This window comes from Sinohyriopsis cumingii, chromosome 18 (genome assembly GCF_028554795.1).
Source record: "Sinohyriopsis cumingii isolate HCF-2022 chromosome 18, ASM2855479v2, whole genome shotgun sequence".
NCBI lineage: Eukaryota > Metazoa > Mollusca > Bivalvia > Unionida > Unionidae > Sinohyriopsis > Sinohyriopsis cumingii.
Window position 1 is genome coordinate 73,183,673 of NC_142978.1, and position 14,438 is coordinate 73,198,110.

General features: G+C 34.0%; 1 protein-coding gene across 7 annotated transcripts in view; it reads right to left on the bottom strand.

Moving 5' to 3' along the window:
* Positions 1 to 14,438, bottom strand: part of LOC149776973 (protein hobbit-like) — a 210,728-nt gene that overhangs the window by 49,204 nt on the left and 147,086 nt on the right. For all 7 annotated transcript variants that reach the window (XM_089941697.1, XM_089941696.1, XM_089941695.1 and 4 more), the window contains exons 45-47: positions 10,924 to 11,021; positions 8,810 to 8,893; positions 31 to 144 (exon numbers count right to left, since the gene is read on the bottom strand). In XM_089941697.1, the coding sequence (XP_089797823.1) occupies positions 31 to 144; positions 8,810 to 8,893; positions 10,924 to 11,021 (296 nt within the window). The remainder of the gene's footprint in view (positions 1 to 30; positions 145 to 8,809; positions 8,894 to 10,923; positions 11,022 to 14,438) is intronic.

Below are 14,438 nucleotides of genomic sequence, written 5' to 3' on the forward strand. Positions count from 1 at the left end.
CTTTGGGTATATTTTGTATTAAAAACAGACCTGATGCGAATGCCTAGCTCCTGATTAAGGATGTTGATTTTTTCTTTGCATTCCTTCAGCTTGCTCTCTATCATGTCTTTCTCATTCATCAGTTCATTGGTAAAGTTGCTGTTACTGAAAATAAAACGAAATAACTGAATCTTACCATGAGCAGTTGTACAGTCACAAAAGAATCTATGGGAATATGGAAATTAATATTTGTTTAGTGTTTTGAAGGCTGGGTAAGCTGAAAATTGACACCATTGAATAAGTTTCATAATATTTTTATCAAATGAGCATTAATCTATGATGTTATACAGATCTGCTAAGGGCTGTTCCATTAAAACATACAAGAGACCCATGGAAGGCACTTTTAAAGTGGGGTTACAAACCCACAGATGCAATTTAGAATTTACTTATTGTTTTAAATTGAACTTTGTGAAACTAAAGTACCCTGGCATACATTTTGAAAAAATTGCCATGTATGTTTAAATGGAACAGCCCTAACCCCAAAAAATCTCAGTAAGGCAGTCCTGTGTCAATCAGGCTTAAATCCAAATCAGTCCTATGAGACAGCACTAACTGGTTTGATTTATCAATTGCTAAAGAACATGAATGACAAGAAATTAACTTAAGTTTTATTCTTAGAGCTATGTAAAGTTTTTGATAATGTAAATCATAAAGTTTTACTACATAACATATCAGCATACAATGTTATAAAAAACCTATTATAATGATTTTCATCCTGTCTCAATAGCACATAATAAGCTGTTAGTAGGAGAGGTACTGTCTCAGACTGGAGTACCACTGGGTTCAATACTAGGCCCTTTCTTTTTCTAAAGCATATACAAATGATTTTTCAAAGTGATTTAAACATTCTTCAATATCTATGTATGCAGATAATACAGCACAATATTAGTGATAAAGATAACAGCATTGTTGAGAGAAAACTACAAAAAGATTTACAATGTGCTATGAAATGAATGTATTAACAGATTAAATTTAGAGAAAGCTCATTTGAATCTGCTGTCAAATATTGAGAACTGTATTATGGAGTACATGGCACAAAACTGAAACTATCAAATGTGCCAAACATCTGGGCATCCTTGTTTAAAAGACTTAATAGACACTGAAGCAAGAAATTTTCAAAAAAGGTTAGAGGTTCTTCATCAGATCAGTTGATCTGAAAAGTGTACAATACAGTTGTTTGTCCGCATTTGATCTACTGCTGCACTGTGTATAATCATAACCCCATTAATTCTTCTTACACGGAGAGCCTATTTTAACATCATTATTTCTTCTCAACATTCTTAGATAGATGCCAATTAAAGATTATCTGACTTTTAGAAAAGCTTTCTTAATTTTAATTTAGGACCCTAGTTTCTTAATGTTTTTAAGATTGTTAGGAACATTAGCACAAGCTGGACACAGCTGAGTGAAAACAATGATTTATTTCTTAAATATATGAAATTTCTGGACAGGGTATTTTAAGAAATCTTTTTATAACAATGGTATAGTTTTATGGAATTGTTTGCAGCATGATATTAAAGAAACACCTAATATTTTAGCTTTTAGGGAACTACAATGCTACAAATATTTTAATGTGCAATCATAATTTTATGACCACATAACGTTCACAAGTGGTGAGTGTGTGATTTGGATTTTTAACATAGCTTTTTAAAAAATTTCAGTCATATAACTATGATGTCTGCAGTGTGACATTTTTTAGTGATGTCTAGCACTGGGGCATCATACCACAGACATGTAGCATGATGTCCCACCCAATCACATTATCATGACACCAGGCTGATGGGTCCTAAAACTAAACTCTTAATGCTGAGTGCCTAGCGAGACAGCTGTTTTTATCATATTTGTAAGTCTTTGGCATGACTCAGCTTGGATTCGAACCTGCAACCTCCCATATCTGAGGTTTTTTAAGTGGTAGCTATGATATATTTATGTTATAACAGTATGTTAACCTTGTGTAGTTTGCATTAACTTATATTTGTTTTCTTTTATGCAGTTAACCTAGTACATTTCTACAAATTACATATTTGTTATATACTGGTATTTGTTCAACCCATTTCAGACAGAATATGACTAAAGAAATACCTTTTCATTTTGTCTACCACGTTATGGAAGTGTGCATTTAATGGTACAATAAATATATCATTATTTTATAGGTATTCTTTTGAAAAGAAGCAAATAAAGGTAGCTATATCATGCAGTGTCAGCAAGAGTTGTAAAATCCCCAAAACTAGTAACAATTTAACTTAAAAATCAAGTTTTAACATGCAGAGATCAAAATAGAGGTCAATACTAAAGAAGCAAGTGATGTGCTTGATGAATTACAGAAATAATAGACAATTTTGTGTGGGAAATTTATATTTTAGGCAGTGGGGATCATTATCTTTACTTCATCAAAAGGAACAGAGTTGGTGATAACTGTTTATTTGAACATTTTATTTCAAACATGAGTTTTAATACGTGGAGACCAACATGGCAGACAGCACAGAAACAGCAAGTGATGGCAGTGATGTGGATGTCGATTCTGAATAAAAATATATAATATGTTTGAGGAAAAATTTAAGTTTTAGACAGTGCAGATTATGATTTTGACTCTGATGAAATGAACAGAGATGATGTTAACTGGTTAATAGATACAGTGCAACCCTGCTATAACACTAATTCGGATATAACGCGGTCGTGGCGTGGCTCCCGTAATTTCGTATATTCATTTGCACATGAAAAAATATGTTTTGTTCAAAGTATGTGAAATAGGGAATAAAAAATGTATTATCATTATGGGGAATAGATCACATGAATTTGAATTTAATATGATCTTGGCGTGGTTCCTGAAATTTTAAATACATGTACGTGTATATTTTTCGTACTGGTAAAAATATTTTTTTTAAGTACGAGAAATAGTGTGTAAAACGTTATCATTTTGGGGAAGAATTCGCGTATGAATTTTAATAGAATACGATCGTAGCGTAGCTTCTAAAATTTAATAATATCACCAGGTTCTTGAAGTGTTATGTGAAAATAAACATTATTGGACATGTTACCAGTAAATAATGTCTGCTTTATTAGCTGGAAATTGAAATGGTATGAAATTGTACATGCGTTCATCTTTAATTTTTTTTTTTATACAAGTGACCCATGGCCATAGCAGGCATATTGCACATAGTTCTCAGGTTTTACATGTGTATGGGGTTTATTTATGAACTCATTATTAATTTCCTATTTTTTTTATGAAATATTTTCCGTTATGGTTCACAAGTTCACAAACGCAATTGTTTCTCTGCACTTTGCACAATAAAAATTAACTGTCATTTTGGGGAAGAGATTGTGTATGCATTCGAGTATTGTATGATATATAATAAGATTGTAGTGTGGTTCCTGAAATTCTAAATACATGTACGTGTATTTTTCTCGTACCCAGAAAAATACTTTTTAAAAGTACGAGAAATAGTGTGTAAAACGTTTATTATCATTTTGGGGAAGAGTTTGAGTATGAATACAAATATAATAAGATCGTGGCTTGGCTTCTGAAATTGAACAATTTCACCAGGTTCTTAAGTGTTATGCCAAAATAAACATTATCGGAAATGTTACTTGTTACTGATCCATGAGTAAAGTCAGTAAGTCATCTTTGTGATTGTCTTCAATTAATTCTGTATACCATCATTGCTCAAACAATAGCCGACATGTGTTTCTTTAACTGCATACACAAACAAGCAGCAGACAATGCGGTGGTTGATAAAAGATTCTCACAATTTAATAAACATAAAAAAAATGAAAGCTGCCAACATGTTTGCTGGGCTTGGCGGTGTTATTAGACGCAATCAGTTGATCAGTAAATAATGTCCGCTTTATTAGCTGGAAATTGAAAGGGTATGAAATTGTACATGCGTTCAGCTTTACATTTTTTTAAAAAAGTGACTTGTGACCATTGCAGGCCTACTGCACTTAGTTCTTGGGTTTTACATGGGTATGGTGTTTGTTTATGAACTCGTTATTAATTTCCTATTTTTTATAAAAATATTTTACCGTTATGGAAAAGCAAGTTCACAAACACAAATCGTTCTCTGCACTTTGCACCATGATTAGTATAGTAGTTTTCACAAATTTCTTTAGATATTCACAAAATCTGAAGTAAAAGTTATATACATGCTGAAAGCATGTGTTGATTGGTAATTATTCTTGTGGTCGTTCAAACAAATAGGCATACAAGCATTAATTATTGGAAATTTGCAATGGATAAATGTACACGGAAATGCATGAGAAAACTTTTGCAGCATGAAATTTTTACAGACACCGTTCATAGACCCTGGAACGTAATGAACCGTACACATGCTTCGTCTTTCTTAACCTAATTTTGATGTTAATTTTTTCCATTGAATTTAGACACATAATGATGAGTGACAAAATTATTGAATCATGTAAATATGTATGCAATTTTTGCAATGGAATTACATATTTTATGGATTAATTTCAAGCCCCGAAAGTAAACGGTGTTCATACGCTGTTCATGCTATATATTAGATGTTGAATTTCAATACAATGAACAGGGGAAAAAATATTGAATATTGTAAATCTGTGTGAAATTTTTCAATGGAATTACATGCATTACAGATGAACTGAATGCCACGATGGCATGATAGTAAACAGTGTGGATACCCTATTCATCATATACATTAGACATGAATACACGTATATGTGCCAATGAGTTGTTCTCTCAAAAAAGGAAAATACTGTAAAACCTCACATTAACGCAACCCCGACATTAACGCGATCCAATTTTGTTGACCCCATTAATCGCATTATAGTGGGGTTCTACTGTAATTTGATTTCAGAACTAAATTTTAATGAGTGGAGAATAAAAATGTGGAAAAATTTTGTTGAAAATAAAAACAATTATGTGGTGGAAATTGATGTTTTTGGGAATTGTGATCTCGACAATATTAAAATTAACTACCGTATTTACTGTACATGTTGGAATACCATATTTGATGGTACATCTAAAATTAATTTTCAAAGTAATTTTTTTGTAAGTAGTGGGACACCTTTTAAATCATTTGAAAATTACATGTCAGAATATGCGTCCTTCTGAAATTTTATTTTAAAATATAAAACTGTTTACTTGAGAAAACTTGTTATTGCACTGCATCAGCATCATCTCGTCAACACAACCTGTTTCCTGCAAATACGATCCATTCTTTTGGCACACAAATATTTTATTTAGCTTTTTCATGCCATGAAAAATTATTGTTGGAGGCAACACATCTCCTGAATTGGGAACTACAAGAACTGAAGTCAAATTTGTTAAAATCTGCACTAGTCATGCTAATTCTCACACTTTTAAACCCCACCTTATCATCAGTTCATTCAGGAATGAGATCAAAATACATTATAATTTCATCCATGTTAATCCATTGGTATAATCATCTTCTCTTCTGGCCTTCACAAATTCATCAAATCACTTTATTTTCTCCAAATCTTCCGAGCAATGCAGGGACAGGAATCAAAGTTAGCTTCCACATCTTGCCTGACTTTGTATATTAAAAAAAAAAACAAAAAAAAACATCGGCACACTTAAAAGAATCCAAAGTCAGCTTCCAAGGTTGGTTTGCTTGTAACAAAATAACCTTTGCATTGATATATTTTTAAACAAATATGCTTTAAAATATCCAGAGTTGGCTTCCAAGTCGGCTTGATTTATAATAAAAATAACCTTTTCCTCCTGTCAAGCAATGAGTATACTGTTCACTGCCAGTTGTGTTTATTCACAACCTGGGCACCAATTTGCTTGGCATCTCTAGTTATAATTAATACAAATGGGCATTGATGTCTGCGGGTAAACAGAAATCACAGAAATATTTTGCTTTAATAATACTTTTTGTAACCCATGCTAGTGAAAAGATCATCACTTACACTCAAGTTAATGTATTTTCAAAAAATTATTTTTATTTGCGAGATACTGTCATATAGATGACCTGGATATAATTCAGTCTTGGTTATTTTGCACCTTACACCATGTTATGCGTAAATGGCAGATGTGTTCAAGCAATCAGTTGATTATTTCCCTCTATCAAGTTTTCAGTTGGATAACATATTCAAACCTATGAGAATAACCAAACACAATTTGTTTCTCAATGTTCCTGTCAACAAACAATGTGTCGTGTGTTATCGTATGTAAGCAATACACACTATGGTATGGAAGCCTATGCTACATATATGGAGTTTGTGGATATATTTTATTCTTTCATGCTCATGATGAAAAAAGGAATAAATGATAACAATAAGAAGTTAGTTTCTTTCATTTTATTATCAAATAGGCATTATATTTATTTTATTGCAATTTTCAGTTGGGGGGGCACAAATTCAACACAAATTTATATTGTTTCCTATGTCTTGGGACATGTGACCTAGGTGAGGAAAAAGTTTCACCATAAGTTCTGGGACAGGAAAGAAATTTTTTTTATTTTATCATGTCCCAATATATACGGTAAATACAGTAAGTGAATGATCACTAGTTAACTGGAAAATTTTATTTGGACAATGATGAAGGCTTTGATGGTTTTCAAGCTAACTGGACATTTATGAGAACTTCACTGCTCATAATGTTCAATAATATACCTAGGTTGGATGTGTACATAATATTATGAAATTTGACTGCATTCCTGGAAATGGACCAAAATAATTCAACAAAAAGCAAATTTTAAAAATAAATTATGTTTCTCTGATAATATGTACCCAATCACAATACGTTAGGAATATTAGCCTGCTACCTTGTGAATCCAGCTCTACTAAAAGATGAATCTCATCTAATCCTGTCTTTTTCAGATAGAAAAAGGGCTGTAACTCTTGTCCATTACCTCCCCTTGATACCACCCACATATCACCAGTTATTAGCTGAGCAAGACATTAACATGGATGCTGGAATGTTGGGGTGGTTGGGAGGTTTTTCAAGTAATGTGACTGGGTAAGTATTCTCTGAGAAACATAATTTACTTTACAAATTTGCGTTCTCCTTCGAATACATTCTCCAATCACATCTTCTGGAGATGAGTGGCTGGTATCCTCATATGAAAGATAACCCATTCTCCTAACGATGTGTGTGTGATTTAGATTTTTAATGTAGCTTTAACAATTTTTCAGTCATATCTCTACGATGTCTGCAGTGTGACAGGTTATAGTGATGTCTAGCACTGAGGCATCATGCCACAGACATGATGTCCCATCCAGTCACATTATCCTGACACCAGGCCAACCAGTCCTAACACTAACCTCTTAATGCTGGGGATTCATATATATGGCTAAGAAGATGAAGTTGAGATCTTCTCACCTGCCAAAATTTTCACTAGCAAAACTAATGGTCTGTGTTGACTGGTCTAGTTGAGTCTAGTGGCCATCTGTGCATGTATTAACCTCTTTTGTCTGGATTGAAATTCTAGTCTTTCTTGGCTTTGTGGAATAAATGTGGCTTCTCGTGAGGCGTAAATGATATAATATTAACCTTAGTGGTACATGTACTTCAGTCAACACTTCTTTCAGTTACAAAAACCTGACATTGGGAAACATAAACTGGATTACTTAACACATGTTATGAATAAAATACTGGTTCTGGATTTATATCAAAATAAAACCTGATATCGGGAAACAGATATCAGATTACTTAACACGTTATGAATAAAATACTGGTTCTGGATACATATTAAAATAAAATGTGGCCGCTTGTGAGGGGTAAATTTTATATGATTGCACTAATATGCTGGCCGCTGGTCACGTTAGCCAGGTGGTCTTTCATGAGGGGTACTTCTGAACACAAACTCATTGGTGCCAATGGATTCTGGCCATAAGGAGCAGGTGGCCACTGGTCAGGAGGGACATTCAAGTGGGGACTACTGTATTGCATTTGAAGGTAAGGCTCCCAGAAATGGTTCTAATCTCATGAGCTGTAATCCTCATGAGGCAACTCTGATCTTGTACGCTAACCCATAATGACCTTGTGTAAGGTCAATGATAGCATGGTGGGATGGTGGTCCTACAAGATGAAGTTCTGACAAGTGAAAAATCTCTCAAAATATTGGCAGAAATTGTAAAATAAAGCATACAATATGCTATAGATTGATAAATCCACACTATAAATGCAAAGTGAATGTTGGATGGGTCCATAGGAACACAAAAAGGGGTGCATTGTAGGAAACTATTGTACTGCATGTGTCAAAGCACACAGTGAAGATAAAAACTGGCAATACCTGGTGGTATCAAGGGGACGTAATGGGCAAGAATGCCCTTTGCCTATCTAAAAATAGACAGAATAAGACAATTTAAACCTTTTAGTAGGGCTGAATTCGCGAGATAGCAGGTGAATATTCCTAATGTAATGTGATTGGGAAACATATTTAAAGAAGAACTGAAATATTTGCATTACAATTTATTCTGGAATAAAAATACTGACACAAAATGAACAGCTCTGTCAAGATTCCAGAAAGGATCTGTTCTGTTTGCTCTCCAATTCTCAGTTTTGAGTAAATTTAATAAAATTGTAATAACCTTTCATATTCTAAATAAATTTTTATTTTTTATTCACTATCTTAAATTGCAGTAAATTCCCCACATTTCATATACTTATATTTATTATTATTATTATTATTAAGCCCATGCTCAAACAGCAAAATGTCTATCAAAATGCAACTGAATTGCTGGTATGTTGCCATCAGTGTGAGGCAGATGATGGGCTTATTATTCAACAAAAGTAAAAGTTCACTAAAATTAGTTTTAAAAAATGTACCTGTTATTTATTGACTCTTCCTCCAGGGCACGAGATATTTGGTACAGTTCCCTCTCCAGGTACCGTAACCGTTGGATTTGTTGTCTGAAATAAAGTTTCCAAGTAATAGGTAATTCTGTAAAGTAATACTGACACTGACATGAACGGGCATTGATTTATGTACATCAGAGTAGTTAGTAATTTTCTACAGTAGTACTGACATTGACATGAATAGGCATTGACTTACGTACATCAGAGTAACTGGTAATTCTCTATAGTAGTACTGACAATGGCATGAACAGGCATTGACTTATTTACATCAGAGTAACTGGTAAGTCTCAACAGTAGTACTGACAATGGCATTAACAGGAATTGATTTACATACATCAGTTTTTATAGTATCAAGCTGCATTCAGTGTTAATTCAGAATATACACATACTTACACATTACACACTCATATTGATAGTCTCAATGCTGTTTATGTCAATTCCTATATAGACTGCTGAGTCAATGTTAACTGCAGTAGGGGATAAAGTTTTTTTGGGGTTAAACAGTGAAGAGACATACTGGTTATTAGCATGGCAACTTGATCTGGATGCTTGATTTGGTAGTGGAAAGATATTGGATCTCTCAAGATCCAATGAATTGAGCAAAATCTTATGTCCTTGTGCTATCACACAAATTATGAAACAAGTACCCATATCAACTTACTCTATTGATAATATGTTTATTATTTACCCTAAACAATTATTTCATAATAAATTGCCGTTTTTACATTCTTGTTGTTAACTTTGACTACATCAATCTACTCACCTTGTACACTGCATCTAAATACTGAATAAGGGTTGTGTGACAGTTCTTGGGTGACATCAACTTGACATTAAGTAATCTAAATCTTACTGTATTGTAAATGTGTGACAGTTCTTGAGTAACAACAAGACATCGAGGAATTGAAATCTTACTGTTTTGATAATGTGTGAGAGTTCTTGGGTGACATCAACCTGACATCGAGGAAACTAAATCTTACTGTATTGATAATATGTGACAGTTCTTGGGTGACATCAACTTGACATCGAGGAATTTAAATCCTACAGGATACACATCACATGAAAAGTTTCCGATCAGCTTCAAGAAGAGTAACTTTTATTATGAGTTGTAAAATGATGGGTATACAATAAAAAATGTTTTAAACATAAGTAACAATAAACCATATTTTATACATTTCTTTCAGCAATTCATCCAAATTATCTTAAGGTGTCATAAAACAGATACTGTATCATACAAAATATTATAACATAAAAATGACAAGTATAACATGGATCCTTATTTTAAACTGACTGATCCATACAGTAACTGCATAACTAGTGATGCATGTATAAGGCTGCCATATATACTTTCTTATAAGTTGACTCAAACTGCAAACAACAAAGATTCTGATCTGCCGTAGCATAATGTGCCTGTGAATCTAGGTCAATGTAGTTTTTCTACTGATTACTCATATCAAACTGTACAGACCCAGATCTGCTGTAGTATAATGTGCTTACAAATCAGGGTCTATGTTTCTGTTCTACCGATTAATTCTAACAAACTGCACAAACCCAGATTTGCTGGTGTATTATGTGACAGCAGATCTGGGTCTGTGCAGTTTGCAGTTGGAATTGTTTTATAAGTGTGTATGTATGGTAATTATTACTACTGACATCAATAACTATCAGAATCCTAAAGACTACACCAGTAACATCAACACATAAATAATGTCTAATTTGATCTGTGTAGTCTGGTGCTGACTACCATCACTTCCCCATCCTGTAACAGATGAAAAATACATGCAAAAGATCTGGTGGATCTGAGTCTATGGTTTTGGTTCTACTGATCACTGCTAACAAACTGCATAGATCCATATCTGCTAGTGCATTACACAACATATCTGGTTCTGTGCAGTTTGCAGTTGGACTAGACTCCTAAGTGGGTGAACATGGTACATATGACATCATGGCATGATGTGTAAGATCAAGAATATGAAACAGGCTTATGAAACCCATTAAAGATATTTTTTGTGCAATAACATATATTTTCACTAGGATGCAGTTTCAAAACCATTGCAAAGCAAATTCAAAGAACCACTTGTATTTACCTGAGGCTTTCCTGCAGATTGAGGATTGGTGTTTTCTGATCCTCCACACGAGATAGCTGTAGCTTGAACCTCATGTTCTGAAGCTTCTCTGTTGCCTCCTGAAATCAGAATCATTCAAGTATAGAGCTGCTAGCTAGAGGACACCAAATGCAATCTCTGGGAACATCTAATACACTGTTATGCACTTTTTAACTTGGCAAATGTTACATTTTTAAAAACAGTAAAATCCTTGATATAAACTTTCAGAAAATTTGATATTCTCGGTCACCTCACAAAATTATCTCTCATATTGCGCCACTGAAAAGTACACAATTTTTTGGTAATTTTTGTCATTCAAGTTTCATTCTTCTGTGTACAAAAAGTACAAAAGACCTCTGAAGTTTGTTTCCTGCAGATTGTAATTGTGGCACTCATTTGATATTTATGTATTTAAAAAAATGTTACTTGTTTCAGATTTCTTCCCCAGTAAGATACTCATATTTTATACTATCAATTATGACATATGTCTTTAGTCAACTTTTTGTACCGCTTTAACTAAGAAATCTCCTCCATTACCATCTTGAGAATTATGAGAGTAGCCCAGACTGTGCAAGTCTTGTAGACAGGATCAGTCCAAGTCACAACATGGATTCATGTCAAATTCAAATAAGTTTCAGATTAGTCTTGTTAGGATCGATATAATTTGGAATCAGAATACTTTCTTCATGGTGTGATCAGTCTAGCACATCAACAAAGATATTCTGGGATCAGCTAAGCACAGAGTCTGCTTAAGCTAGTATCAGCCTACGATACATCTATTTCTGGATCAGCTGACACAGATTCTTCTAATTCTGGGATCAACACAAAATACACTCTGTTACAACACTATGGTCATACAACTAAGTTATAGAAAGAATCAAAACCAACAAGTTTTATAAAAACTTATACAATTTAATTATCAATGTTATCAAATAAAAATTTAAGAGGAACTTACAGTATTACAAACTGAATCCAAAATAATCCTGAAAAAGTTCTGTTAAAGTCAAAAAGAATTAAAAGTTCCATATAAATTTCAGATCCAGAAATGTACTGGTCTGCCAAGAATTGTGACATTGTCAAAATGGCATTATCCAGAACTCTTTTGAATCATTCACAATAGTCCCAAAAAATTATTTTAGTCAAATGAGCACTTTATGTTTTTCCTTTCAAATAATATCTGAATACAACATAAAATACCTTTGAGAACTTGATGTTACAAGAACACATGAAATAAAATGACCAAAATTGTTAGGCTACAAGTGAAGGGGTGAAAACACTTTGCTACTACTACCTATGTGACAAATCACAAATTTCCAACACTGTAGAAGAACTCACATAATTTAAACCATCCAATGGGAACTAACTGAACTCTTCTAAGATACCACCTGACCGACCTGTCAAATAGGAAAATACCCAAAATTCGTAAAAATATTACTAATAATTTTATTATTAGTAACTTTCAACACATATTTAAGCTCTATTTATAGATCCTATGCAATTTTACATTCTTTGATACCTTTAAATAGGACCTGTGTATGCATGAAATTTCAACTAAAGATAATCACTAATCAGTTTACAGCCATGAATAAAAATTGCAAAAATTAGACAAAATAATGTACCAGGAGTTACAAAAAATACTGATGTACAGAATAACTCTAAAGCTGGGATCAGCATAACACATACTCTGTTACTTCATGATCGGGCCAGAATACACTATATAGCTGGGATCATCCTAGCACTGATTCTACTTAACCTGGGGGGGGCCCCAAGTGGCCGAGTGGTCTACAGCGCTCTCTGTTACGGATCACTGCCATCTCACCTCTGTCTGCGTTGGTTCAAGTCTCGGATTCGGCCAATGTGGCTATGTGAGAAAGCTTGCCAGTAGCTTCTCGTGGTTTGGTGGTTCTTTCCAGGGTTTTCCCGGGTTCTTCCTCCACCATTAATACTGGCCGCCATGTATAGCCTATCGTGTGCTGAAAAATGGCATTAAACCACACAACAACAACAACAACAACTTAACCTGGGATCAGTCCAAAATAGTCTCTAATGCCAAGATCAACCTAGCATAATTTTACTTAAGCTGGGATCAGTCCAGAATGGTTCTAATGCTGGAATCAGCCAAGCAGAGTCTACTTAATCAAGGATCAGCCTATAATATACTCTAATGCTGGCACAGATATTATTTAATCTGGGATCAATCCAGAATAAACTCTGATGCTTGGAACAGCTTGTCACAGAGTCTGCTTAATCTGATGTCAGCTCTGAATATACTATGATGCTGGGATCAGACTGGCACTGATTGAGAATACACTCTGATGCTCTATTCCACAATCTCTACCTCTGATAACTCTAATGACATTTTCTGAACTGCCATAAGTAAGCTATTGTAAAATATGAATCTGATGATAAATTTTGAGAATTTTAGTAAAACTGGAGCCTGGATGCATAGTCATGGTCAGGCCATTCTAGTAGTATTATAAATATTTTCATTCCGAAAAGCTTTCTCTCCTGACCTGCCCCATCTCCCAGAAAAGGATGTCACATCATTACCCTCAGACACATCTTCTACTCTTCTATTTCAACCTTCCACATCAAAACAAAGTGACAGTCCTTTGTATGCATTCTTGGAATCTTTAAAGTGAGAGTTCAAAATCTAGAAATTCTCACCCAAAAAAATTTGCTGATAAGGATGTTCAAATCAAAAAATGTCTTTGGTTTCTTTCTGTTCATTCTGGATGCCACAGGTTTACTGCAAGTAACATGTTATCATTGCATACGTGTCAATGTTTCAAAAGCCAAGTAGGGAGATTGAATTTTAAAAAATAGGGAGATTGGGACCAAAAATTAAGAGGTTTGTACGCAGACTTTTTAAATTTCCGGTTTCAATAAATATTTACTGATCTTATGTGTCCAAAATGCGTGAAATTCTCAAAGGAGGTGCCAAGGGTGCCCGCAGAAATATTTTGGGGGGCGGTGCAAACATGAAGTGGTCAGCCATTAAATTTTAAGGATGTTGGCCACGTTTAAGGCTGAAATTTGGAGGGGGGGGACATTCTCCCTATGATGTACACAATAGTCAAATGTTCGACTTAACTACACAAGCAATAAAGCCAGTGTGACTAATTAAGAGTTAATCCTTATCATTGCATTTATCTTGTGAAAAGGACTGTCCCTCCGATGTATTTGAATGAAACCATGCTGTACAGTGTGTGTGTGTATGTAAGTACCAGCATTTGATTGGCAAATAAATAATGCCCTGGATGGTTGTAACTTGCGATGCCTATGACTTCATTTTAACAGTCCAAATCTGCAGTTACTAGTTACCATACATGTGGCAACTGTTGTTCCCAAGTTTAATATCCCACCTCATTTCCTTAGGATCAACTCGTACAGCACACAACACAGTTTACTAAATAAAATATTTATTCTGAATTAGTTCTTTTGGGGAACATATAATACAATGTATTTTTTTCTTTCATTCCTTCTTTTAATTTAAT